Source organism: Geotrypetes seraphini, chromosome 3 (genome assembly GCF_902459505.1).
Source record: "Geotrypetes seraphini chromosome 3, aGeoSer1.1, whole genome shotgun sequence".
In the NCBI taxonomy this organism is placed as follows: Eukaryota; Metazoa; Chordata; class Amphibia; order Gymnophiona; family Dermophiidae; genus Geotrypetes; species Geotrypetes seraphini.
The window spans coordinates 410,791,152-410,818,575 of record NC_047086.1 but is presented as its reverse complement, the minus strand read 5'-3'; the positions used below and the strand labels follow the sequence as shown (position 1 = coordinate 410,818,575).

At 44.6% G+C, this 27,424-nt stretch overlaps 1 protein-coding gene across 2 annotated transcripts in view; it reads left to right on the top strand.

Moving 5' to 3' along the window:
* SRF (serum response factor) overlaps positions 1-27,424 on the top strand; it is a 243,291-nt gene that overhangs the window by 92,401 nt on the left and 123,466 nt on the right. For both annotated transcript variants that reach the window (XM_033937484.1, XM_033937483.1), the window contains exons 3-4: positions 5,439-5,697; positions 7,818-7,997. In XM_033937484.1, coding sequence (XP_033793375.1) covers positions 5,439-5,697; positions 7,818-7,997 — 439 coding nt within the window. The remainder of the gene's footprint in view (positions 1-5,438; positions 5,698-7,817; positions 7,998-27,424) is intronic.

Sequence of the window (27,424 nt, the reverse complement as noted above, 5' to 3'; positions counted from 1 at the left end):
CATGAACGACTACTTCTGAAAATTGCGAGCCATGGAATCGAGGGTGAAATAGTCACGTGGATTAAAAACTGGCTGGAGCATAGGAAACAGAGAGGGGTGTAAATGGACAATACTCGGACTGGAAGAGCGTTACCAGTGGAGTACCGCAGGGCTCGATGCTTGGACCCATGCTCTTCAACATCTTTATAAATGATCTGGACATTGGTACGATGAGTGAGGTGATTAAATTTGCGGACGATATGCAGGGGGAGTGCGAAGATCTGCAACGTGACATAATCAAGCTTTAGAAATCAGCATCGACATGGCAAATGAGGTTCAACATGGATAAGTGTAAAGTGATGCATGTAGGTAACAAAAATCTCATGCACAAATACAGAATATCCGGGGCAGTACTTGAAGAGACCTCCCAGGAAAGAGACTTAGGAGTTCTGATCGATAAGTCAATGAAGCCGTCCGTGCAATGCGCAGCAGCGGCGAAAAAGGTGAACAGAATGCTAAGAATGATAAAGAAGGGGATCACGAACAGATCGGAGAAGGTTATCACCTTGGCAGCAGGAATCCATGCAGAACTTGCACACTAAATGGTGAGACCTTAGCTAGGACCAAGGCAGAACGTGATTTGGGGGTGATCATTAGCGAAGACATGAAGACTGCCAGTCAAGTGGAGAAGGCTTCATCAAAGGCAAGACAAATGATGGGTTGTATCCGTAGAAATTTTATCAGCCGGAAGCCCAAAGTTATAATGCTGTTGTACAGATCCATGGTGAGGCCTCATTTGGAATATTGTGTACAATTCTGGAGGCCACATTACCAAAAAGATGTGCTGAGAGTTGAGTCGGTTCAACGAATGGCCACCAGGATGGTCTCGGGAATCAAAGATCTCCTGTATGAGGAAAGGCTGAATAAATTTCAGCTATACTTACTCGAGGAACGTAGAGAGAGAGGAGACATGATAGAGACGTTTAAATATATCACGGGCCGTATTGAGGTGGAGGATGATATTTTCTTTCTTGCAGGTCCCTCGGCCACAAGAGGGCATCCGCTGAAAATCAGGAGTGGGAAATTTCATGGCGACACCAGGAAGTTCTTCTTCACCGAAAGGGTGGTTGATCATTGTAATGAACTTCCACTTCAGGTGATTGAGGCCAGCAGCGTGCCAGATTTTAAAAGGAAATGGGATACACATGTGGGATCTCTAGGGGGTAAAATCAAGGGGGGTGAGTCATTAGAATGGGCAGACTTGATGGGCTATGGTCTTTTCTGCCATCATCTTCTATGTTTCTATCATGCCGCTGTACTGGGCCATGGTGCACCCTCACCTGGAGTACTGCGTCCAGCACTGGTTGCCATTCATGAAAAAGGATACGATTCTACTCGAATGGGTCCAGAGAAGAGTGACTAAAATGGTAAAAGGGCTAGAGGAGTTGCCGTACAGTGAGAGATTAGAGAAACTGGGCCTCTTCTCCCTTGAAAAGAGGAGACTGAGAGGGGACATGATCGAAACATTTAAAATATTGAAGGGAATAGATTTAGCAGATAAAGACAGATTGTTCACCCTCTCCAAGGTAGGGAGAATGAGAGGGCACTGTCTAAAATTGAAAGGAGATAGATTCTGTACGAACATACAGAAGTTCTTCTTCACCCTGAGAGTGGTAGAAACTGGAACTCTCTTCCGGAGTCTGTTATAAGGGAAAACACCCTCCAGGGTTTCAAGACAAAGTTGGACAAGTTCCTGCTAAACTGGAACGTACGTACGCAGGTGAGGTTGGACTCAGAGCACTGGTCTTTGACCTGGGGGCTGCCGCGTGAGTGGACTGCTGGTCATGATGTACCACTGGTCTAACCCAGCAGCGGCAATTATGTTCTTATGTTATGAGAGTGTGGTTCTTGTATAGCGAGATTTGCCAACTCTTGAAAAAAGTAAGGTATGTCTAAATTTGGCGCATAGATATTAATTAGGCAAAATTTATATGACCTAATTTGGAGTGATACCCTTACCCATCTACCATTAACATCATAGGAGTTCTGTGCGATAGCGAAATCAGATCTTTGTCTGATAAGGGTAATAACCCCGTTTTTTCTTATCCACATCATGTGATATAAAAGGTTGATAAGACCAGTGTTGCTTAAGTTTAATGGTTTCATCTATAAGTAAATGGGTTTCCTGTAAAAATAAAATATTGGGTTTGAAGTTAGAGATATAATTGAAAATTTGGTGAAGGGACAACACTTAAATGCCTTAAGTGTCGGTTATTCTTCAGTCCCCCTTAAATTACTTTCCATCAGTCCCCTTGGGGTGTTTTCTATTTTGCAATTCATATCATCTGCAAAAAGACATTTGGAGGTATTTCAGAGGAAAAAATTGTATATCCCAGATAAGGAACAAGATTTGCTCAAAAGTAATCATAACTTACAAATCGATTAAATAATTTTGTTTTTAATTTTCTAAAACTGATGTAGGATGAGGAATGCATAATGATATTACCCATCCATTCATTTAATTTACCTGCCTGGAAAGCAAGAGTTTTTTCCAAGAATCTTTTTATATCGACAGGCCTTTATTTTAGGATAAATGAACATATGAATTCTATGAGTAGGCCTGTTAGAACAGTTCATTTTAAAATGAGAGACCAGATACGTAGGGGCCAATCCAAATAATGATTTAAAACAAAGACAAGAGAATTTGAACAGAACTCTTGCTTCCAGGGGCAACCAGTGTAATTTTTGATAATAGGGACTTATATGTTCCCATTTTTTCAAACCAAAGATCAATCTAACAGCCGAGTTTTGAATAACTCTAAGTCGTTAAAGGATTTTCTTAAAAGTTCCCAAGTAAATGATATTACAGTAGTCAAGCATATTTAGAATGGAAGATTGAACCAATAAACGGAATGATACAGCATCAAAATATTTTCTGATAGATCTTAGTTTCCACAATACTGAGAAGTATTTTCTAACCAGTGCATCCGTATGTTCATCTAAAGTCAGGGATCGATCCAATGTCACTCCCAAAATTTTTATGGAATAGTCAATTGGGAAGACTTGATTATTCAAAGAAATCAATAAATCTTTAATTTTGTCATTTGGGCTTGCAAGAAAGTATTTGGTTTTGTCAGAATTGAGTTTCAATTTATATGCAGTCATCCACAATTCAGTTTGCTTTAAAATAAAAGACAGATGATTCCTTATCTCAGAAGTCAGGTTAGTAAAAGAAATAGCTATAGTGATATCCGCATAGATAAAAAATTTTACTTTTAAGCTTTGCAATAAGTTCCCTAAAGAGGCAAAGTAAATGTTAAACAGAGTAGGGGATAAAGGGGAACCCTGTGGAACTCCGCAAGAGTTTACCCAACTGCGGGATTGCTTATTATCACTATAGACTTGATACGATCATTTACCCAAAAAACCTTGAAACCATTTCAACACATTACCAAAAATACCAATTGACTCCAAGCAGTCAAGCAGAATAATATGATCAACTAGATCAGTGGTCTCAAACTCAAACCCTTTGCAGGGCCACATTTTGGATTTGTAGGTACTTGGAGGACCTCAGAAAAAAATGGTTAAGGTTTTGTTAAAGAAATTACAATTTTGCATGAGGTAAAACTCTATAGTTTAAATCTTTCCTTTTGGCTAAGTCTTAATAATAATATTGTCATTTATAGCTAAAGAGACATATGATCAAGAAATTGTTGTATTTTATTTTTGCAATTATGATAAACATACCAAGGGCCTCAAAATAGTACCTGGTGGGCTGCATGTGGCCCCTGGGCCGCAAGTTTGAGACCACTGAACTAGATCAAAGGCACTACTTAAATCTAATTGCAAAACTAGAGCGCTTGTGCCTTGTCTGAACAGACTATGAAGCAAGTCTAATAGTGATGCAATAACCGTTTCAGTGCTAAAACCTGGCCGAAAGCCTGAATTTATCCAAATACATTACTAGATCTAGGTTAACCATCCCTTCCATCAATTTGAAAAATAAGGGGATACTCGCAATAGGTCTGTAGTTTGATGTCAACTTAATGGATTTCTTAGGGTTTTTTCTCAATTGGTGTAATCAAAATATGACCTAGATCCTCAGGAAATATTCCAGCCAGTAACAAAGAGACCCAGTCATATAGCTTGGCTTTGAAGGTAACCGGGGCAACTTTCATGATTTTTGGAGGTCAACAATCTAGTCTGCAGTAAGAGTTAACATATTTCTTATAAAATTTGCAGAATTGTTGCCAGGTAGGAATAATGATATTAGTCTAAGACATATCTACTCTAGCTAGGTTCGTCTATATGCTGAGCAACTGGATAATTCCAGTAGTTGTTTGTGGAAACTGACAATTGGGATCTCAACTTACTGATTTTGTGATTGAAGAACTCGGCCAGTGCATCTGCATGTTACGGCGAAACGGGCTCCCTTTGGATACTAACTTTGGGAATTAAGCTCTCTATCTTGTAATAATACTACTACACAAGATAAGTGCCGTTTGGCTATTTTTGATATGTCTTTACTTTAATTTGCGTGTTTGCACCATTCTGCTGCTATTTTCTGTGCTCTTTATACTTGCATAATCTAATTGTTGCCTATTTGCACAATAGATATTTTTTGCTGGTTTACACATTTCAAGTTACTGTAAATCAGCCGCTAATTTTCTGCAAGTTTGCACAGCTATATAAATTGCCTATTTGCACCAACAGAATTTATGCTTGTTTGCACTTTCCTTAATATTTTTGCAAAGTTTGCACAAAGAAAAAGAAATTTTATAAAAAATAAAAAAATATTTAAAATATTACATTCAAAACATAGGATAGATATTTATAAAATAAGAGTAGTGGTTAGACACTCATAATTTTGACAAAATTAGTCATATGTTCACCATGAAGGTTTTATAGATCAATGAAAGACAACCACGCCACTATTCCATATGTGGGCTATAACAATATAATCCGCAGGAGTGGCATATCTGAGATCATTTTCCTTCATGTTGATCAAACTATATTGGTCAATTAATATTATGACTCTTTAGTTTTTGGCTTTTTCTGATTAACCTTTTTTGTGGATCTATTTAGTTTTGGTTAATCTAGTTCTCTACTTTTCCTTTTGAATTTCACCCCTGATATAAACCTTTCCCTAGGCCCATAAAAACACTCCTGGGTTGTTTTTTGCTATTAGATTTCATAATTGTTAAAAAAATATTTAATAAAAAATCTGTGTGTACCCTTCAAAGTATTGTCATTCAAGTGAAATTATTCCCAGTTTTTACATTTCTTCCCATTTTTTCTCTTTCAATTTTAAAATTTCTAAGGTGATGCTTTAAAAATTTATGGAATAGAAAAGAACCAGTCCAGAGAGAGCTGGTCTAATTCAAAGCCATAAAGATATCGTACCATCTTTTGAAAAAGAATTAGTTGAGTTTGTTTTTATTTTTCCATTTCCTTGGCAGGATTCATTGAAGCCATCATTTGCCGTCTCCAACTTGCCTGGGACATCTACCGTCCAAACAGCTCCCACTACTTCCTCTTCCATGCAAGTTAGCAGTGGCCCTTCCTTTCCAGTTACCAACTACCTTGCACCAGTGTCAGCAAGCTGCAGCCCCAACACCATCACCAGTGCCAATGGGACAGTATTGAAGACAGCAGGTGGTGGCACAGTTGCCTCTGGGGGGCTCATGCAGCTACCCACAGGCTTCACCCTAATGTCAGGTGAGTGACAAAACTAGAGACAACCACATTGACTGAATACTTCTGCAGAAGGCTGTGGTGCATCAAGAAATGTATGCATGTGATTTAATGGGATAAGACAGTGGTCTCAAACACGCAACCCGTAAGGCGCATGTGACCCCCCCCCCAGGGACTATTTTGTGGTCCGCAATCTGTCCTCTGCTTCCCTTCCCGTCTCACTGCCCTTCCCCAAGCCACCGCAAACGGGGAACAGGCCAGCGCCGAGGTCTTAACTGTCCCTGCTTATCTTCCCCAGCTCAGAGCCGACCAATTCTCGCCACCCAATGTCAATTCTAACATCGGGGAGGAAGTTTGGGCCAGCCAATCGCTGCCTGGTTGGCCCGGAACTTCCTCTCTGACGTTAGAATTGACGTCGAGTGGCGAGAATTGGTCGGCCCGCGCTAGGGAAGATAAGCAGGGAGAGCTAAGACCTCGGCGCTGGCCTGTTCCCCGGTTGCGGCGGTGGCGGCCTGTTCCCCAATGGTGGTGGCTTGGGGGAGGGCAGGGAGAAATACAGAAAGAAGGGGGGGACAGGGAGACAGAAAGGGGCATGGAGAGAGAAAGACAGAAAGAAAGGGTGGGCATGGAGAAAGAAAGAAAGGGGGCACAGAGAGAAAGAAAGAAGGGGGCAGGGTGAAAGAAAAAAAAAGTTGGGGGAGGGAAGGAGATAAATGCCAGACCAGGGGAAAGGAAGGAAGGAGGGAGGGAGAGAAAGGAAAGAAAGAGATGTCAGACCATGGAAATAAGGTCGGAAAATGAGAGATATAGAAGGGAAAGTAAGACATGGAAACGTAGATTTTGAAAAGAAAGCAGAAAAATTGAATATTAAGTTAATGCCAAAGATAGATGCAAGGCAGAAAGTGAATACGGAGTGAAAAACAGTCAAAGGACAAGAAGGCCCTGGAAACATAATTAAAAGCACAGAACAATAGTCACCAGCCAACAAAGGTAGGGAAAATGATTTTATTTTCAATATAGTGATTGAAATGTGTCAGTTTTGAGAAAGGAAAGATATTAAACTTTAAATGTGAGGGCCGCAGAAAAAATAGTTAATGACAATTTTGCTTAAGGTAAAACTCTTTATAGTTTATAAATCTTTCCTTTAACTGTTAAAGATTTATAAACTATAAAGAGTTTTACCTCATGCAAAGTTGTCATTTCTTTAATAAGACATTAACTATTTTTTCTGCGGCCCTCCAAGTTACCTACAAATCCAAAATGTGGCCCCACTAAGGGTTTGAGTTTGAGACCACTGGGATAAGAGGATTTATTGGAGCAGACACAAGGTAAGGTGGTAGAGTATACCAGTAGGATAAAAGATATAGTGGTACTGAGGTAAGTGGTTTTACAGGAGGGATTCTTGGGAGATTAAAACGTCTGTGGAAAGGGTGCTGGGAGGGTAAAACTATATCTTGCTGGCATGTTTTCTCCTTGAGTTTCTCCTCTTTTGCTCTGTTAGTTTGATCACAAATAGCTACCAATCAGCGATGTATGAAAAAAATACATTCATTTGAACTTGGATGTGAGCTTCTTAAGCAAAACGTCTCGAGTATGAATGCTTGCTGCTGGGATAAAGGAAGCTAGGTTATAATTATGGTGTTGGTATAAGTATTAGGGTAGTGAGTGGTGTGTGGTGTTTTGAAATGAAAGACTGTGTAGGGAGTAGGTGTGGAAGGACTGAGTGTGGGGATTGCTTGGGACAAATAGAGGTTGCAAGGAGAATGTCATTGAAAAAATGTCAGATGAAGTTCATAAATGTTCTCTTTCTAGTTTACACAGTTCATTAATGCATTCAGTTGAATTACAACAAAGGCCCTGGATTTTGGGGACTGTTAGATTGCAGTGCAGTTGTAACAGTCATGGTATGCTGCTAGCAGGGCCGTCATCGGGCTAAATGGTTGAAGTTAAGAGTTGTGATGGTGCAGTTGGCGACCTGCTGTCTCAACCGGATACATTATTGGATAAGTTCTTGGTTACCTTGCAAGCTCTCTTATTTTGTGGATTCAGTGCAAGGACAGTTCATCGAAAAGACCTGCTCAGGCCTGGTAGTGATGATGGAGGAGTGGTCTTGATGAAGACTTTGTTTTTCCTCCTCTTGGCAGGTACTCCGCTGCCTCCTGGGACCCCCACCATTCCCATCACTCAGTTACAGCCACACTCACTGGCCATTTCCAGTCAGCAGGGCCCCACAGTGGCAGCTACGGCTGGACAGATGCAACAGGGACAGCAGACAGTCTTCCGATTCCCTGCCACGGCTGGAGGGCAGATTGTTTCTCTGACAGGTCAGCGCTCTTCTGACGCTTTGGGTAACTTTGGATGTGTCCCTTATAGAGTGTTATCAGGGGAAAAGAGGCAGAATATGGCGTTGATTATTCAACAGTGAATCCCTCAGTCTTAAGGTTAAGTATGTAGTCAAGAAATGTTCACCTTATAGCCAAGTCATGTAATCGCTATAGTGGCAAATAACAGCACGCAGATTTTGGTCGAGTATATAACATGATTTGCAGCTGTAGAAGCAGAATGGTGAGTTGCCTGTTAGATATGCTGACTATTTTTCTTTTGATATGAATCTCTGTATTAGGACACTGTCCATCTACAGGTCTCCTGTCACACTTTGACTGTTCATAGCTTTTCTCCTCTTTCAGGCCTTGTTTCTTGTTCTCATGGGGTAATTTTGAACAAGGTTGCTGTATAGGAGCATAAATACTGGTGCGTGTTTATAGACCAGGGGTTTCTCAGCTTAGTCCTCGGGACACACAAAGCCAGTCTGGTTTTCAATATATCCACAATGAATGTGTGTGAGAATAATTTCTCATGCAAATTCATTGTGGGTAGCCTTAAAACCTAATTTGCTGACTCTCTCCAGGACTGGGCTGAGAAACCCCTGATTTGGACTGGAAGGTAAGTTTGTGAAAGGGCACCAGGATTCTGTGGCTAAAGTATATGTAGTACATTCATAGGTCTTCAGTTGTGATAGAAGAGGAGAGGAGGCAAATCTCGCCAAATATTCTTAGGATCTAGAAGTTGGATGTGGAATGATTGGAATTTTAATACACATTTATAAATTGCTCATGCATAATGAGCTCAGAGTGATGGGTGACAGGATAATAGCGCGCGAGACACCAGCGCACCGCTGAATAACTTATTTTTTAAGAGCTCTGACGGGGGTGTGGGCAGTGCAACCCCCCACATTATAAACAAAACGGAACTTTTCCTGAAAAAATAGGAAACTTCCGTTTTCTCTATAATGTGGGGGGTTGCACACCCCACACACCCCCAACAGCAGCGTGAACATTATGCATTAAAGTGGGGAGGGTTCCCCCGTCGGAGCTCTTAAAAAATAAGTTTATCAGCGGCGCGCTTCTGTCTTGCACTGAATTGTCGGCGCACTTGTGTCTTGTGCGCCACTGACTATGAACCGAGTGATGTACAGTGCTCTCTTTCCTCTCCACCTGCAGTCTATCTAGCAACAGAGGCCCGGATTCTCAAAAATCCACATTAAAAAGCAACGGTCTAGTAACGCAGCCATTTTGATAGCGAATCTAAAAAAGTGAGACATTCTTAAAAAATCACGCATGCAAATGAGGTCGGCGGACAGGAGAGAAAAACAAAAACAGCGGGAGAGATGCCCCCACTCTCCTGCTGTCCTGAAATCCCAGCCGTGTGCCACACCCCCACACTCTCCCGCTGCCCTGACATCCCGGCTGAGCTCCCCCCCGCCCCTCCCCCCCACAGCAGGAGAGATGCACACACTATCCTGCTGCCCTGAAATACCAGCCACATCCCCCTCCCACAGTGGGAGAGATGCCTACTCTCCCCCACTGGCAATTGCACCCCCTTATCATAGAACACTTCCCCTGCCTCCGATGCCCCCTCACACTTACCTCCAAATTGATGTACTGAGGGACACAGATCCCTCCCCGAAGTCCTGCGGCGTCAAAAATGGGTCTTCCCCGGTGCCGGGCCAATCAGAGCCTAAGGCCACTTCCCGGTGCATCTGGAGAGGGACCTGAGGCTCTGATTGGCCCAGGAAGGGGCCTTAAGCAACTTGGGCCAATCAGAGCCTCAGGCCTCTCCCTAGTGCATACCAAGATGCACCGGGGAGGGGAAGGCCCATTTTCACAGACGCAGGACTTCGGGGAGGAGGGAGTCTGCGTTCCTCCATGCATCAATTTGGAGGTAAGGGGGAGGGCGCATTGGAGGCAGGGGAGGTGTCACTTGCCAGTGGGGGAGAGTGGGCATCTCTCCTGCTGCTTGTGTGTGTGTGTGTGTGGGGGGAGGGGTGTGGCCTGGGATTTCAGGGCAGCTGGAGAGTATGAGCATCTCTTCCGCTGTGGGGGGTGGGAGTGTGATGTACGACTGGGATTTCAGAGCAATAGGAGAATGTGGGCATCTCTCCTGCTGCGGAGGGGTGGTTGTGTGGCGCGCAACCAGGATTTCAAGGGTACGGGACAGTGTGGGCATATCTCCCACTGCAGAGGGGGGTGTTCACTGCCGCTGCGTGGGAGGGATGTTGTTATGCAGCGGGAGAGAAAATGGGCATCTCTCCCGCTGCATCACAACACTGGCTTTCTAGCAGTCTCAGACACTGATCGGCACCCCTGGACCACTCGCTTAATTTTGTCACCAAAATCTGATGCTGCTTTTAGAAAATGGCTCGGCATTTTTTAAGAATCCACTGGAGGGCTCATTTCAGTATTGAAAACCCAATTTGAATGCCATTATCAGAGACCGCTAGAGAGCTCGCTATTGACAGAGATAATCCGCCACTAAAATGTGTACAGGCTAAACAGTCAGTAAACAGTTTAGCGAAGGTGTTAAAGTTTTGAGAATCTGGCCCAGAGAGAGGCTTTAGGCTGCAGTTGCTGGGGCAATAGGAAGAGGCTAAAGTTACAGTTGCTAAGGATGGGTAGGGGTGCACTTCCCACTCCCAAAATTTGCAGGTTTAGCTGCTCTTCCATTGCTCACCTGGCTCCAGTAGCTGCAGCCTAAAGTCTCTCAATAACCCACTTCCTTAGCTGTAGGAATGCCCCACAAAGGAAACACACACACGCAGTCTTACAGTCGGGAGGAGGTGCTGGCAGGGGCTAGCTCCGAGTCCCTTTTTATTATGCTTCTAAGCTAATGACATCATAGTAACTCCCTCGTTTACACATCTCATGATTGGTGGCTACAAAGGTACATGGTTTTACATTGGTGGATACAAAGATAGGTACATGCTTATGCATCGTGATCACCCTCCCTTTACCTCGTGCTTTTGCCTCATGATAATCCCACAACTCAGCACTTAGACAAGGGCCTGATTAACACGTGGACAGAGCCTGAGTCTTTGCACGTCCTCAAGGCCTGTCAGCTGATGTCCTTTCCTAATAAGGACTGATCAAATATGATAAGCATGTGACAGTCCAAAGGTTATAATGCATGCTCCTTAGCCTTAAGCTGTAGGCAAAGTCTGTTTGTTGCCCATATAAGGGATAAGGGTAAACCTGTGTCAGGTTAATATGTGACAAAGGTCTTGTGACAAGATGCTAGCATTTTCCTTTACTTAGAATGGCTGCATGGCAAGAAGGGAGAGGGAATGGGAATAATTCATAATTCTTTCACAGGGGCTCATAATTCTTTCACAGGGGCGGTGAAATCAGTGTGCCGATCTCGCCCTGTTTCAGAATGGCAGAATGGTGTTCCTACACTTAGCAACAGCAGCAGATGAATCCAGAGACCAGTGGTTAGGCACACATCTACCAGCAGGTGAAGATAGAGAAACTGATTAACAGGTGGTCCAATTGGCTGGCACACCTCCTGCATCTTCAGTATGCTCTATCTCCCAGCAGGTGATGGTCGCTATTCAACTAGCTCCTGGATTCTGGCTGTGACTGAATATTTTCTCCTGTTGAGGTTTGTCTTCAGTGAGATGGCAATTTTATTTCTCCTGTTGAGGTTTCTCTTCAGTGAGACAGGGGTGTCCAGCTGAACGGTGCCAGATTTAGGGATTACACCTGGGGCCCCCCAGGTCCCTGCCTCAACCTCCCTCCAATGTTAGAGGGTCTGACTGTCTCAATTTTTCTTCTTTCCCTTCACTAAAAAAAAGTGACTATTAAACAATTCTGCCCTCATAGTGCTGAGCAACCGGCATCTCCCGGCACTATCAACTTCTTTTCTGGTTTCTGGCTGTGGTGGAGCTGCGGGTTCGGTGTGAGTCTACAGAAGGAATATGTTTTTTATCAAACGCTATATTTTGTAGAGTTGTGGAAATGGTTCAGTGACTGACAAGTAAATTTACATTTGTATGAAGTTTATTCAGTAAAGGGCTTCGGGTGTATGGATAGAGAGCTCCGTTGACAGAACTAGTGCCTTCCCGCGTGTTGTAGGCATGCGCTTGTTTTCATACTCTGTCAGCAGCACCACAGCGGTAGTGGGATTTCTCCCCGAGGCGGACTTTGCTTGGCAGTTCCCGCAGCCAGGTGGAGGTAAATATTTGGACGGCTCCGGGTGTGTTCTTCCCATAGCTGGTTCCTGACTGAGCGCAAGAGGCGTATGCTTGTTTTCCTAAGTTGAGAATGAAGCAGCATTCATTTATTTCTCTCCAATGTTTATTTTAAGCATTTAATACCATGACAGTGTGAAAAATATTTTAATGGTTGGTTTTTAATGCATTTTTGATAGTCAGCTCATTTCGCTATTAAATAGGCATGCGCTTGGGTCTCCAGCGCTAGCGGGAGCACCGCAGCGTTCACGGAGTTTATTCTGCAGCTTACTTAGGTCACTATCCCGCAACTTCCTTGTTTTCGGGGTTCTACGCGTCAGGAGTGTTTCAACAGCTTTTGCCACTGTTGCGGTGATATACCTTGTGTGTATGTTTCCCCACTCTCTCTGCTTGAAAAGACTTAACTACTTTAATTGCGACTGTATGGTTATGCCTCACGGTGCTTAAGAAAGAGATTCTGCCCTGTGCTCAGCTGCCCAATCTCGGTTTTTTGCAGTTATGGGTCGGCAGAAGGCAAATTGCTGCACAGTGATGTCAGTGGCATAGAAACATAGAAAAAAGCAGCAGAAAAGGGCTATAGCCCACCAAGTCTGCCCATTCCAAGTATCCCCTCCCCTGAATTTACTCCCTTAAAGATCCCACGTGAGTATCCCATTTTCTCTTAAAATCCGTCACGCTGCTGGCCTTTATCACCTGGAGTGGGAGTCTGTTCCAATGATCCACTACTCTTTCGGTGAAGAAGTACTTCCTGGAGTCGCCATGAAACTTCCCTCCCCTGATTTTCAGCAGATGCCCTCTGGTGGTCGAGGGTCCCATGACCCAGAAGATATCATCTTCTGACACGATGCGTCCCGTGATGTACTTGTATGTTTCAATCATATCTCCCCGTTCTCTTCTTTCCTCAAGTGAGTACAGCCGCAATTTTTTAAATCTTTCTTCATACGTGAGAGTACCCTGTGTTTAATATGGGTATCTTGTCTCTCTCAGTGTCCCTGAAGGCTGTCAATGTAGGTTTAGAGGTTTTCTTATTCTTTGTGCCTCTGTGCAGCATTGTGTGCGTCTGGTAGCACTATAGAAGTGATTCCTGAACTGCCTTTTCTATTTCTAGTGTGCCAGGGACTGCAAGTTTCAAAGCTTCTCGCACAGATTTCTCAGGTCACCATCTTCTCATGGCACCTGCTAGTCAGTCCCTCAAACTGGCAGGAAGAGCTGTGTGGCTCCTTCTTACCTATTCTCCCAAACCCACAGAGTAGCAAATGCTATGTGGCTGTTGGAATCATCCCCGAAGCTCTCTTTAGGGATGTGAGCTTTATCTGATAACAATTAGGATGCTGATTTGTTTCCCATGGGCAGTCAATGCAGCTTCTAGATTATATCTTCACTTTAAAGGCAGTAAGTTTTGTTTAACATTATTACATGGAGTTAATACATAAGAACATAAGCAGTGCCTCCGCCGGGTCAGACCATAGGTCCATCCTGCCCAGCAGTCCGCTCCCGCGGCGGCCCAAACAGGTCACGACCTGTCTGAATCACCAGAAGGGGCCCCCTTGCCACCTTGGTTTCCCATTGAGTCCTATCTTCCCATCGAAGTCCTAACCCTCCGGTCTTGCACATGCACGACCTGGTTGGGTTTCTATACTTATTACCTGGTTAGCTTTCTATACCTGTGTTACATCCCAGCACCTCTCTCAGTATCCCACGATCCCTTTATCCCTCAGGAATCCGTCCAATCCCTGTTTGAATCCCTGTACCGTACTCTGCCTGATCACTTCCTCCGGTAGCGCATTCCAGGTGTCCACGACCCTTTGGGTGAAAAAAAAACTTCCTTGCATTTGTTTTGAACCTATCTCCCTTCAGTTTCTCCGAATGCCCCCTCGTACCTGTTGTCCCCTTCAGCCTGAAGAATCTGTCCCTATCCACCCTCTCTATGCCCCTCATGATCCTGAAGGTCTCTATCATATCTCCCCTGAGCCTCCTTTTTTCCAGAGAGAAGAGCCCCAGCCTATCCAACCTCTCGGCGTATGGGCTGTGTTCCAGCCCTCTTACCAGTTTCGTTGCTCTCCTTTGGACTCTCTTAAGTACTGCCATGTCCTTCTTGAAGTACGGCGACCAATATTGAACGCAGTATTCCAGATGTGGACGCACCATCGCTCGATACAATGGCATGATGACTTCCCGCGTCCTGGTTGTTATGCCCCTCTTTATGATGCCCAGCATCCTGTTGGCTTTTTTCGAGGCTGCTGCGCACTGCGCAGATGGCTTCAGTGATGCATCCACCAGCACACCCAAGTCTCTCTCTAGACTGCTGTCTCCCAGCAATGCCACCCCCCCCAATTTGTAGTTGAACAATGGGTTCTTTTTCCCTATATGCATGACCTTGCATTTTTCCACGTTAAAGCGCATTTGCCATTTGTTTGCCCAGTCTTCCAGCTTGTCCAGGTCCCTTTGCAGGTCCTCACACTCCTCCCTGGATCTAACTCTGCCGCACAGTTTGGTATCGTCTGCAAATTTTATAACCTCGCACTTTGCCTCCTTTTCCAGGTCATTGATAAATATGTTGAAGAGTAACGGCCCCAGCACCGATCCCTGTGGCACACCGCTCGTGACTCCCCGCCAGTCAGAATATTGACCCTTTACTCCGACCCTCTGCAGTCTACCCGACAACCAGTGCTTGATCCATCTGTGCACATCCCCTCCCACCCCGTGGTTCCACAGCTTCCTAAGCAGCCTTTCATGTGGCACCTTGTCGAAAGCCTTTTGAAAATCGAGGTAAATGATGTCTATGGGTTCCCCATTGTCCACCCGACTGCTTATTCCCTCAAAGAAGTACAAAAGGTTCGTTAAGCATGACCTTCCCTTACAGAATCCGTGCTGGCTTGTTCTCAGTAGGCCATTTCTCTCGATGTGCTCGCAAATACCATCCTTGATCATAGCTTCCACCATCTTCCCTATAATTGAAGTCAGGCTCACCGGCCTGTAGTTCCTGGGGTCACCCCTCGATCCCTTCTTGAAGATAGGTGTGTCATTCGCCAGTTTCCAGTCCTCTGGTACCTCTCCAGTTTTCAAGGATAGGTTGCAAACATGCTGGATTGTGCCCGCTATTTCTTGTTTTAGTTCCTTCAGAACCCTTGGGTGGATCCCGTCTGGGCCCGGCGATTTGCCGCATTTTAACCTGTCTATCTGTTTGAGGACATCCTCCTTACTTACCTCTATGTGTTCAAATTTTTCAGCCTGTTCCCCACTTATGAGCTCCTCTGAATCCGGTATGTTAGATGTGTCTTCTCTCGTGAAAACCGACGAGAAGAATGTGTTCAACCTCTCAGCTACCTCTTTATCCTCCTTAATCACTCCCTTCCTATCCCCATCGTCCAACGGCCCCACCTCCTCTCTCGCTGGTCGCTTCCCCTTTACGTAACTGAAGAATGCCTTGAAGTTCTTCGCCTCCCTGGCCAGCCCCTCTTCGTAGTTCCCTTTTGCTTTTCTAACCTCCCAGTGGCATTCCTTTTGGCATTTCCTGTGCGCCTGGTGATTTTCCTCCGTTGGGTCCTTTTTCCATCTCCGGAAGGATACTTTTTTGTCATTTATTGCCCTCTTTGCTTCTGTTGAGATCCAAACCGGGTCCTTTGATCGCTTGTTCTTGCCGCCTTTCCTGAAACTGGGGACGTACATTCTTTGTGCTTCCTGCAGGGTGTCCCTGAATAGGGTCCAGGTGCTTCCTACAGTCTCCATCCTAAGGATGTTTCTGAGCTTCCTCCCCACCATTTCCCTCATAGCAGCATAGTTCCCTTTCCTGAAGTTGAGCGCAGTTGTTGCGGTCCTCCTTACTGTGGGTGTCCCCCTTTCTAATGTGAATCTGATCGCATTGTGGTCACTGTTGCCTAGTGGTCCTCCCACTTCTACCCCTCTTGCAGGCCCCCCTAATCCGTTTAGGATGAGGTCAAGAGTAGCACTCCCTCGCGTCGGTTCCCTGACTAGTTGCTCCAAGAAGCAGTCCCTCACAGCTTCTACAAATCCCGTTTCCCTAGCGCAGTTGGAGTGACCCGTACTCCAGTCAATCCCCGGGTAGTTGAAGTCCCCCATCACTGTTACACTTCCAGTCCTGCATTCTTGTCTCAGTTCAGCTTCCAAGTCGTGTCCGACTCCTTCCGGCGTACCAGGTGGGCGATAGTACAGCCCCAGTTTTATGCCTGCTCCCTTGTTTCCCGGCAATTTGACCCATAGTGATTCCAGCCCCTCTGCCTTCGTTGCCATATCCATCCCGATTGAGTAGATAGAGTCCTTTATATATAGTGCTATGCCTCCCCCCTTCCTGTGGGTCCTGTCCCTCCTGTAGAGCTTGTACCCCGGCAGCGCCACATCCCATTGATTCTCCTCTGTCCACCATGTTTCTGTAATTCCAATTATCCCAGGACAAGCAGGCATGATATTCTCAAATGTGAGTGACGTCATCTACGGAGCCCCAGCGCGGACAGCTTTTCAAGCAAACTTGATTGAAGTTTCAAGTTTGCTACACTGCACCACGCATGTGCATGCCTTCTTGCCCACTAGAGGGCGCATCCCCACCTCGTGGTCCTCAGTTCATTCTCTTCCGCGGAGCCAGAAGCCCTGTGGAAATTGTGCTCTTAGTTTTGCCTTCTGTCACCGCGGCTGTGTCTCTTTTTTGACTCGGTCGCTGTGTTTTTCTCTTTTGTTCTTTTTATTTCTTTCAGTTTTCGTCGGAATAAAAAAAAAAGTCTTTTTCGTTTGGCTCCGGGGGCTCCAGGTAGCCGCGGCCGCGGGACCTCGCTTGTTCCCGGCCGGTTTTTGGGCCCATGTCCCGTCCTGTGGAGGAGTGTGTGGCGCAGTGGTTGGATCTACAGCCTCAGCACCCTGGGGTTGTGGATTCAAACCCCGCGCTGCTCCTTGTGACCCTGGGCAAGTCACTCAGTCCTCCATAGCCCCAGGTATGTTAGCTAGATTGTGAGCCCACCGGGACAGAGAGGGAAAATGCTTGAGTACCTGATTGTAAAACCGCTTAGATAACCTTGATAGGCGGTATATAAAATCCTAATAAACTTGAAACTTTAAAAAGTGCACCCGGTGCGATCGGCTCCTGTCGATTACCGATCCTCACCGGTGGTGCTTGCGTTGCATGGGCCCTGAGCACCCCTCCGACACCTGTTCCCGGTGCTCCACTTTTCAACGGAGAGCTCTCCGCCGCCGTCAGGCTCGCATGGCGGAGCTCTTTGCAGTTGACCCCGCGGCGGGGAAGGCCTCGACGTCGGCCTCGGCTTCGGCCCCAGCCTTGACTCCTTCGTCCTCGCCCCGGGAGCCCCCGGCGTCGAAGCCGGTGTCTTCGACCCCGAAGTCGGCGAAGGGTAAGTCCTCACTTCCTGCTTCAGTTTCAGCCTCGAAGAAGCCATCCTCGAGCTCCTCGGCGGGGGCGGGTGGGTCGTCCTCGGCCCCGCCCCGAGCGCCGAAGTCGGGTGCCCCGTGGGAATACTCAGTACCGAGGTTGCCCTCGAGGGAGCACCCGACGGCCCCGGACCTGCCGACTATGATGGGGGTTCCCGTCTTTCAGGACTTGCTCCGGGCTCTCATTGCCTCGGAGCTGTCCGGGGCCCTCACGCACCTTCAGTAGGCTTCGGTCTCGGTGCCCTCGACTTCGGGCCCGGGGGGGGGTTTCGGCCTCGGTCCCGACCTTGCCCTCGACCTCGGTTGACCAGCCTGAGCGGAGTGTGCGGCCTCGGGACAAGGTGCGGCGGGTTCGGAGGATCTCTTCCTCTTCGTCCTCGTCGAGGTCCTCCCGGGGTTCTTCGCCCTCGGGCGAAGTGTCGGTCGAGGAAGCCCAAACGCCACCGGGCTTCTCCTCGACGACACGGTCGCTCCTCGCCGACCGGGGCCGAGACCCTGCGGGTCTCCGAACTGCGCCTCGATAACCCGAGGCTTTTGCGTTCGTCTGAGGTTGAGTGCTCGAGGGACTCTTCGCCAAGACGAAAGGGGCGTGCCTCGGTGCCCCATACCCCGGGGACTTCCCGAAGGGGTTCCTCGGGGTGTGGGCGGTCCCCGACCCCGTCCAGATCGCTCGATGCGGCTTCTTGGGGCTTGGGGTCTAGCACGGGGAAGGAGCCTTGATACTCACGTGAGGCTTCTCCTTCCTTCTTGGCGAGGCGCTCGTCTCGATCTCCCTCCCCGCCTTCGAAGCCCTCCTCTTTCTCGAGGTTCATTCTTGATATGGGAAGGGCTTTGGACCTTGATCTGGGAGCAGGATCAAAGTACACGAAGGAGTTTTTGGAGGAGCAGGATTTGCCCTCCCCTCCTCGAGAGACGCCTCGGCTACCTCTCAATAAGGTTCTTAACCAGACCTTTTTGAGGAACCTTGACTCCCCTCTTACAGTCACAGCGGTGCCTTCTAAGATGGAGTCCAAATATCGCACAGTTCCGTGCAAGGGCTTTGATAAGGCACAGCTGTCCCACCAGTCCCTACTGGTGGAGTCGGCTTTGAAGAAGTCGCAGCCTTCCAGGGTCTCGGCGGCTGTTCCCCCCGGACGGGAGGGACGGACCTTGGACAAGTTTGGTTATCGCCTCTATTCTAACTCTTTGATGGCGACCAGGGTCCTGAATTACGCATTCACCTTCTCGTCTTATTTGAGACAGATGGTGAAGTCGTTGCCGAGGTATTATGGAGTCATGCCAGATTCCCATAAAGAGGATTTTGGGGTTTTTATGTCCAATTTGTCCCAACTGCGTCTCTACCTCTTTCATGCGGTGTATGACGCGTTTGAGCTCGCCTCTCGCGTGTCAGCCTTCGCGGTGGCCATGCGCCACCTGGCATGGCTCCGTACCCTGGAGATGGACCCGAACTTACAAGAATGTCTGGCCAATCTTCCTTGTGTTGGCTCAGAGCTGTTTGATGAGTCCTTGGAGGCGGCGACCAAGCGTTTGTCTGAACACGAACGCTCTATTGCCTCATTGGTCCGTCCCAAACCCCGGGCTCCGCCGCAGAAGCCGTTTAGACCTCCTCCGCGGCGGTACCCGCAGAAGTCGACGCCGTCCTTCTCCAGGCCTCCGCCCCGACGTCCCCAGCAGCAGGGCAGGGCGTCCCAACCAAAGCCTCAGGTGCAAGGAGCGTCTAAACCCACTCCGTCTTTTTGACGTGATGTGCGGTTGGGGGCGGGCCCCCTCCGCACTGTCAAAGGACCCCCTTCCTATCGGGGGCCGATTGCAGGCCTTTCTCCCAGCATGGGCCGAGATCACGTCGGACGCTTGGGTGCTCCGGATTATCTCCGAGGGCTACTCGCTGAATTTCTTGTCCATGCCACCGGAACATCCGCCGGGGACTTCTCTTTGCTGCCGAGACCAGCTTCCTCTTCTCCTGTCCGAGGCCAGGTCCTTGTTGGGCCTTCGGGCGTTGAGCATGTGGCCCCGAATCAAAGGGGACGGGGTTTTTACTCCCGTTACTTTTTGGTCCCGAAGAAGACCGGGGACTTACGCCCCATTCTGGACCTCCGGAGGCTCAACAAGTTCCTTGTCCGGGAGAAGTTCCGTATGTTGTCCCTTCCAGTCCTGTACCCTCTTCTAGACTCGGGGGACTGGATGTGCTCCCTTGACCTGAAGGAAGCATATACGCATGTTCCGGTGCATCCCGCCTTTCGCCAATACTTACGGTTCCAGGTGGGGGAGTTGCACCTCCAATATCGAGTCCTCCCCTTCGGGCTGGCCTCGTCTCCTCGGGTCTTTACAAAGTGTATGGTGGTGGTCGCGGCTGCCCTACGATCCCAGGGGCTGCAGGTCTTCCCCTATGAAACGAACAAGATCCGTTTCTTGGTCCCGAAATCGTTCTGCAAAACATTCTATCATCTATTACAGACGTCCGGAGGCAATTTCCTTAGGTAAGAAGGATTTACAGAAGGCCCAAAGAAATTACCTGTTTTATTTCCAGAATACATTCAGTTATATATCCTTTCACATGGGTCAGTGGTAACCATCACAGGAAAAGGGGGATGGACAAGAGAGGGGAAGGGGTGCGTGAGCAGGATATGTACTTCATTGTTTAAATCTTAAAGGTGTTAAGAGCTGTGGGGGGTTGAGCCTTCATGTCTCAGACAACTAACCTAGTTAACATAAATTAAATGACCTCTTCCCAAACCATTAAGAGAGTAAACACCCAACATTCTACATTTGATTACTTCCAGCATGGACAGACAGAAAACTTAAAATGTGTCCTTTCATAGACAGAGACAGAAAACCTATCCTTTCCTTTCAATCCCCTCTTACGTCATGAAAATGACGTCATAAATGCACAGCATGAGCGTGGAGGGAGAGATATTCTAGATATGTCTCTTGAGGAGGGGTTTTAGGGGCTGCAATATGAGTCAAACAGCGCAGGAAGCATGCGAATAGGAAGGGTGTCCTTCAGAAAGAATATGCAAGGGCATAATAACCTTAGCTAAAGCACACTGGCCTATCCACTGGCTGGGTAGTTTAACACGGAGTCGAAGGTCTCCACAGAGCCAGTAAATATCACCTAAAGCAAAATCTGATGCTGCAACAGTGAAGCATACCTATAATTTCCAAAAAAGAATACTAGGCTGTAGTTAAATTTCCAGTATGCCTCGGACAATAGTTTCTGATTAATACATTAACACATTTTAGCTAATCATGATTTAATCAGGACTACTTGAAACCGTCTTCCTGCCCTCAGGGTCTATCTGCATCCCCATGCCAGAGTCAGATTGATACAATTTCCCATAGGCCTTTGGTGACACCAGCTATGCTAACCGAAAATGCTGAACGCCTGCAACAGCTATGCTGACATCTTCCATATTCTTTGAAAGGAAAGCAAACTTGTGGTACCCTTAGCCAGCTTGCCTCGCTTATGCCTTGCCAATCTCTAACAGTATATCATAGCTGTCCTCCAAGCTATGAAGATGAACAGTTCCCATTATGAGTTCAAACCTCTGTCTTAGGTTGCATAGGTTGTATCTATATCTTACCCGTCGTTGAGCGAATGAACAGTACATAAGGGTAGGAAACTTTCTCAGGAGGCCCAGGCAAAAAGGTACAAGGATGTCATAAGAGAGTATGTAAGTATGGGATATGGGATAATATTATCTCTGACCCTGGTAATGGTAATGCAATAGGCCATGCCAAATTAAAACCAAATTAGAACCAAATTAGCAAGTTGTCAGAGAAGATACTGGAAATTCATGTATAACTGCCTTAAAAGCTAGAAGGAACTTTGTGAGAAAAGAAATGTACACGTGTTTCACTCTACAGCAAAGGAGAATCATAACAATACATAGCAAAATTTGTAGAATAGTTAAGATAGGATGAATTAAAACATTAAATACATGGTTTGCAGTGGGCGAATACCCAAAGAAAAGTTCCCAAACTGAGACATGAGTGTCTCGTAGCAAATTTTCTATAGTTTGTTCAATCTGTCCATTTTCACTTCTTTGGAGGTTTTCTTAAGTTATTCAATGTAAGTATGGAGTTCAGTAAAGTTCAGCAGCTTTTGGAATGTCTCATTCCCCATTCCAAGAGGTAGTGGATGTACAGCATATGAAATAAAGTCTGAAATGTCCATAGAATAGGTTAAATAGGAGGAATTGTACAGCAAAGCGTTCTTAGGAAGGTGGATATCTCCGATGAACAGGAAACATTGTGTACAGCATGTGTGGAAAAGTCTTTGCAGTCAGGGTGCAGGAAGATGAATTAGTCCAGCAGGAACCGGCAGTCTCTTTAAACTGGTGAGATGGGATGAAATGATGTTTGCACAGGATCTGCAAATTAGTGGTATTCACCCTTGAGATGGAATGATGTTTGTGCATACAGGGAGGGATTTGAAAAGAGTCCCGATATCATTCAGCAGTGATCCAAATAAGTGTGATCCAAATAAGAGATAGAAAATGGAGGAGAAACCATGTTGCCTGTACTGAATAATCAACTGATAATCAAAAATACCAAATACCCAATACAACCCGAACTAAAACTACTAGGAGTCACCATAGACAGATGTTGCACAATGCAGTCCCAAATCAACAAGACGACCCAGAAAGCTTTCCTAACCATGAGAAACCTACGCAAAATCAGAAAATTCTTCAACCAAACACAATTCAGACTAGTCGTACAATCCCTAGTCTTAGGTCTGCTGGACTATTGCAACTCCCTATATCTTCCTTGTCCAGCCATTATGATAAAGCAACTCCAGACCATACAAAACACCGCCCTCAGACTGATCTACTCACTTAGAAAATATGATCACATAACAACCGCCTTCTTAGACTCCCACTGGCTACCCATACAAGCACGAATTCAATTCAAATTCCTCTGCCTATTATTCAAAGCAATACAAGGCTCTTCCCCATCCTACCTAAACAATCGCTTAAACCAGATCTCCACCACAAGACAAAGAAGAACCCCAAATCCTTTTGCCTTCCCTCCACTCAAAGGCACACAACGCAAGAAAATGTTTGACAACCTTCTGGCAACACAAGCAGCAAAACTCAACCATTCCATCTCCAACCTGCTGACAACATCGGACGACTTCAAAACATTCCGTAAAGAAATCAAAACCCTGCTTTTTAAAAAATTCATCCAAAAACCTTAAACCACTTCACCTACCTCCAGCTAAGTTCACCTACCTCCAGAAAATTCACCTACCTCGACTGAACTCATCTACCACCAGACAATCCTCCCCCAAGTATCACACCTAATCACCCTTCATATAAACAGACCATAAAAAGATTGTAATCTTGCCTACTCTAACTGTGTTCCATTTGCTAATATCACACTGCTAGGCACTGTCAGTTTTCTATCCAACCCATAAGATCCCCAAGAAAAAAAAAAAAAAAAAAATTTGTATCCTCACTGGAAAATGTCCAGTAAAATCCTCTGTAATGTGATCATCTCTGGAAATGTCCAGTCAAATCTTATGTAATCCGCCTTGAACTGCAAGGTATAGGCGGAATAGAAATCCGTAATGTAATGAATGTAGAGAGAGAGAGAGAGACCAGATTGCCTGTACTGAATGTGGCAACATGTGACAATATTAATACATTTACTTGTTATAGTTATGGCGAAAGAGAGACAATATTCAAGTACTTAAGGTTCTTAATCAGACATTCCAAAAAGATATGTTTTTGTGTGCCGCATATAACTATTATGGCAATTCAGAGAGACCATAATTCTGTACTGAATGTATTTAAAAAAAATTATGTTAGTCAGAAATGTGTACTGAATGGTTCATATCAAGTGAGCACCATAGAATAAACACTGTATAGATATAGAATAAAACCTTTTCTTAAAAATATAACCCCTAACTAAGCTACATTTAGCATATGCAAATTATAGGGAAAAAAGAACATTGCGCATTTGGGCTAGTAAAAAGTGGGAAAAGAGCTAGCTCTAGAAATGGCCAATATTATATATCCTGGGGTACCCCTCAAACCAAAACAAGTAGACAAAACACAGACCACATGGCACAGACAAGACACAAAACACATAGCTCTAGGCTTCAAACTATTCTTTCATCGGTCAAGTGTTCGGAGCTGAACTTATCTCTGGAAATAAACACATTGTTATAGAAAAACAAAACAGAGATGAACACATGAGTAAAGTATATGGACAAATAATGCATATCATAACCATCTCATATTTAGAAAAGCTAATGTCTCTTTGGATCGTCTTTATCTCTGCAGTGACAAAGAGGATCCCTGGAAAACACCAGAAATATCCTAGTGCCAAAACTGGGATGGGCATGCATATATCCGAACCGCTGCTAAGAAAAGAAAAACACATTTTAATTTTGCAACATCCTAATTTCAGCTAAAACAATAGGAAGGAATTTTTTTCCATTCACAAATGTGCCAGCTGTGGCTTTCCAGATTTTATCTTTAATAGTCCTGTTCATGCGTTCGACAATACCGGAACTCTGTGGGTGATATGGGAGATGAAATTTCCACTCAATGCGGAATGCGATAGCTAAATCTTTGCATACTCTGGCAGTGAAAGCAGGACCATTATCTGAGTTGATGTGTGTGGGACATCCCCACCTAGGGATGATTTTGCGAAGTAAAATGTTCACCATAGTCTGAGCAGTTTCATTTGTAGTGGGAAAAAACTTCAGGTTATCGGGAGAACATGTCAACAATAACAAGTGTTTCCCCTCTTTGCACCAAAGTCCGTCCAAAGGGCGGCTTTGGGCACTGGCCAGATGGGCATTGATTAAGCCAGTGACCAGGGTCTCCGTAATAAAACATCCAGTACTTCTAGATGGATTATTACCATCTCAATCGGAGACAGGGGCCCGCCCCCTACGAAACCCATGACCCCCTCTTCCGCGAGGAGCGGACAGGCGCGGTCCCCAGGTAGGTAGCTGGCCCTAATAATGTAGGATTTCCCGAGGCTTAGAGATCTCAAAGCGTAGGAGAGCGTTTGCGTAGTGGTTAGCGCTACAAGCCTTAGGAACCTGAGGCTTGGGGGGTTCAAAACCCCGCACTGCTCCTTTTTTCAATCTGAAATTATGTACGAGAACTAGTGGGCCATTCTGAAATCATTTGTTTGACCAGAAATCTGCAAAGGAGAACGGGAGGTTAGAAAGGAAAGTCTGAAGTAGGGAATTCATATTTGCAGGGGCACTAAGTCCTGCCTCTTGGGTCCAGGTTTCATTAAACCTCTTCCACACCTATCAAGCTCTGTCTGCAATCCTAATCGAATCACATTGGATTCCTGTTACTCATCACATTACCTTTAAAATCCTACTTTTAGTTTTTAAAACACTGTCTCTGAACGAACCCCAATTCATTAATAACTATTTACTCCCCATAGTATATCACTTTCTTTAAGATCCATTAATCAAAAACTCTTAACAATTCCATCACTGAAAGTTATCGGAACTCGTCATCATGAATATCTTCTCTGTAAATGGCCCCACAATTATGGAACACCTTATCTCAGCATGTAAGAGAAGAAAATGACCTAAAACCATTTAAAAAGCAATCTGAAGAGCTTCCTTTTTAAAGACGCCTTTAATTTATTTATTCCCTATTCCTATTGCCCTCACCATTCACGTCTTCCCTGTGCTCTATTAATGACAATTGTAAGTTCTGCCCTTTCTTCCTTATGCATCTGTTAGTTTGTATGTCAATATGTCAGGCTCATGTAATTTACTATAAATAAGCATATGTGTACACCTTTTGTTTTTTATTTGTAAATCGCTTAGCAAATTAAATTAAGCTATTCAATAAGTTAAAAATAAACTTGAAACCTGAATCTCACAAAATTTCCATATTTTTCTTGCTCTATCTGTAAAACTAATTCTGGCCCCTGTATTAATTAAAGTTAATTTATCCTGACCCTCTTTAAGACAATTGCCTCCAAATTATTCAAAATACTGCCATTAAAATCATTTCACCTTAAAAGCTCAAAAATTTGATCATGTCACACCACTTTTGATTAACTCCCATTGGCTTCCCATAGATCATTGATTTACTTATAAAATAATGTTACTGGCCCTCAATATCAAAAAAAAACAATTTTATGCTATTTCCTTGGAAGGATAGTTTTCCTCGTTTCTCCAATTTCAATTTATAACGCTTCCCTACAATTAGTTAAAAATACAAAAATTTTAGGGGTAATCTTTGATAATAAACTTAATTATCATGATCATATCAGTAACATAGTGAAAACTACCTTTTATAGGTTACGTAAAATTTGTTCCATCTCTAAATTTCTTTGTCCCAAAGCACTTACTATATTGATTCACTCTTTGGTGATGTCTAAAATTGATTATTGCAATTCCTTTATTCAAAGGGAATTGCATTATATGAAATAAAACGACTACAAATTATACAAAATACAGCTATAAAATTAATAACTAAGTCTAAAAAAATTTGATCATGTAACACCTACTCCTCAAAAAGGCTCATTGGCTCCCTGTTATTCATAGAATCACTTATAAGTTAGCATAATTATTTTAAAACTCTGAGACAATAAGACCCCTGCATTTTATTTAGGTTACTTATTCCATATTCTGCAAAGAGAACTCTACGATCTAGCAAACAAAATCTGCTATCTATTCCTTCATTAAAAATTATTAATACGAGGAGACAATTTATTTTTCATGTACAGCACCGCAGACATGGAATGCCCTCCCTATATTTTTTTACGGGAGGAGAAAGAGTTTGGGAAAATTTAAAACTGAGTTAAAAACCTTCCTTTTAAAAGATGCCTTTACAACATAAATTTTATTATTGGAGTATCATATTTACTTTGTTATACCTGTGTTACCTATTTCCCTTTTGTATTTTCCTCAATGTTTCTTCTTTACTTTAGGAATTGTATTTCATCCCTCCTTACCCTATGTTTAGTAATGTTAAAAATTAAGAGTAATTTACCATTATTTAAGTATTTGTATGTATTGTATTTTTCTCTAATAATTGTAAATTTTAAAGTGTACATCGCTTAGAATGTTTGATTAAGCGATTGATCAAGTCACCTAATAAACTTGAAACTTGATACATAAAACCATAGCTTCCGGTCTACCTGATTTCATCAACAGGTTATTAAATCTCCCACAACCTGCATCGCACATTACATTCTTCTTATCAAAACCTGTTATCCATTCCCTCTTTAAGACACCTTGGCACCGTGCATACTAATAAAGTTCATCACTTGATAAATTTAAAACTAGCTTGAAGGCCTTTCTTTTAAAGACGCATTTGGAGTATAATAGTCCTTTAAGGACTGTAATGGGACTTTGCTCCTTGCTTTTCTTATTCATTTTAATCTTTCTACAAAGTGCTAGATTATTTATTTTTTGTTTCCTCCCTTTTGTTTTCATCCTTCTCTCTTTCTTTTTCATTATAAATTTGTTTTGCTTTGTTTTAAATATATGCCTTTCTGACTGTCTGTTTTAATAATTACAACAAATGTATTTCTACCCTTTTTCATTTGTTTCGGTAAGTTCCCCAAACAAACCTGAAACCTTATTTCAGACAATTTGTCTATGTATCAAACAAACTGCTGAAAAGTTCTCAGCCGGCCTACAAACAGTGCTGAAAAACTAGTTAGCCTGCTTGTCACTACAACAAAGGAGAAAAGACTTCCACAGAAATCAGAATCAGATCACCGACTGCAACTCAACCACTTCACCCATACCACACATCCACAACCTGGTTCACATTCAATTCATATAAGCCCTACAGGGTTCACCACTTTCACCTACCCTATTCAACATTTACA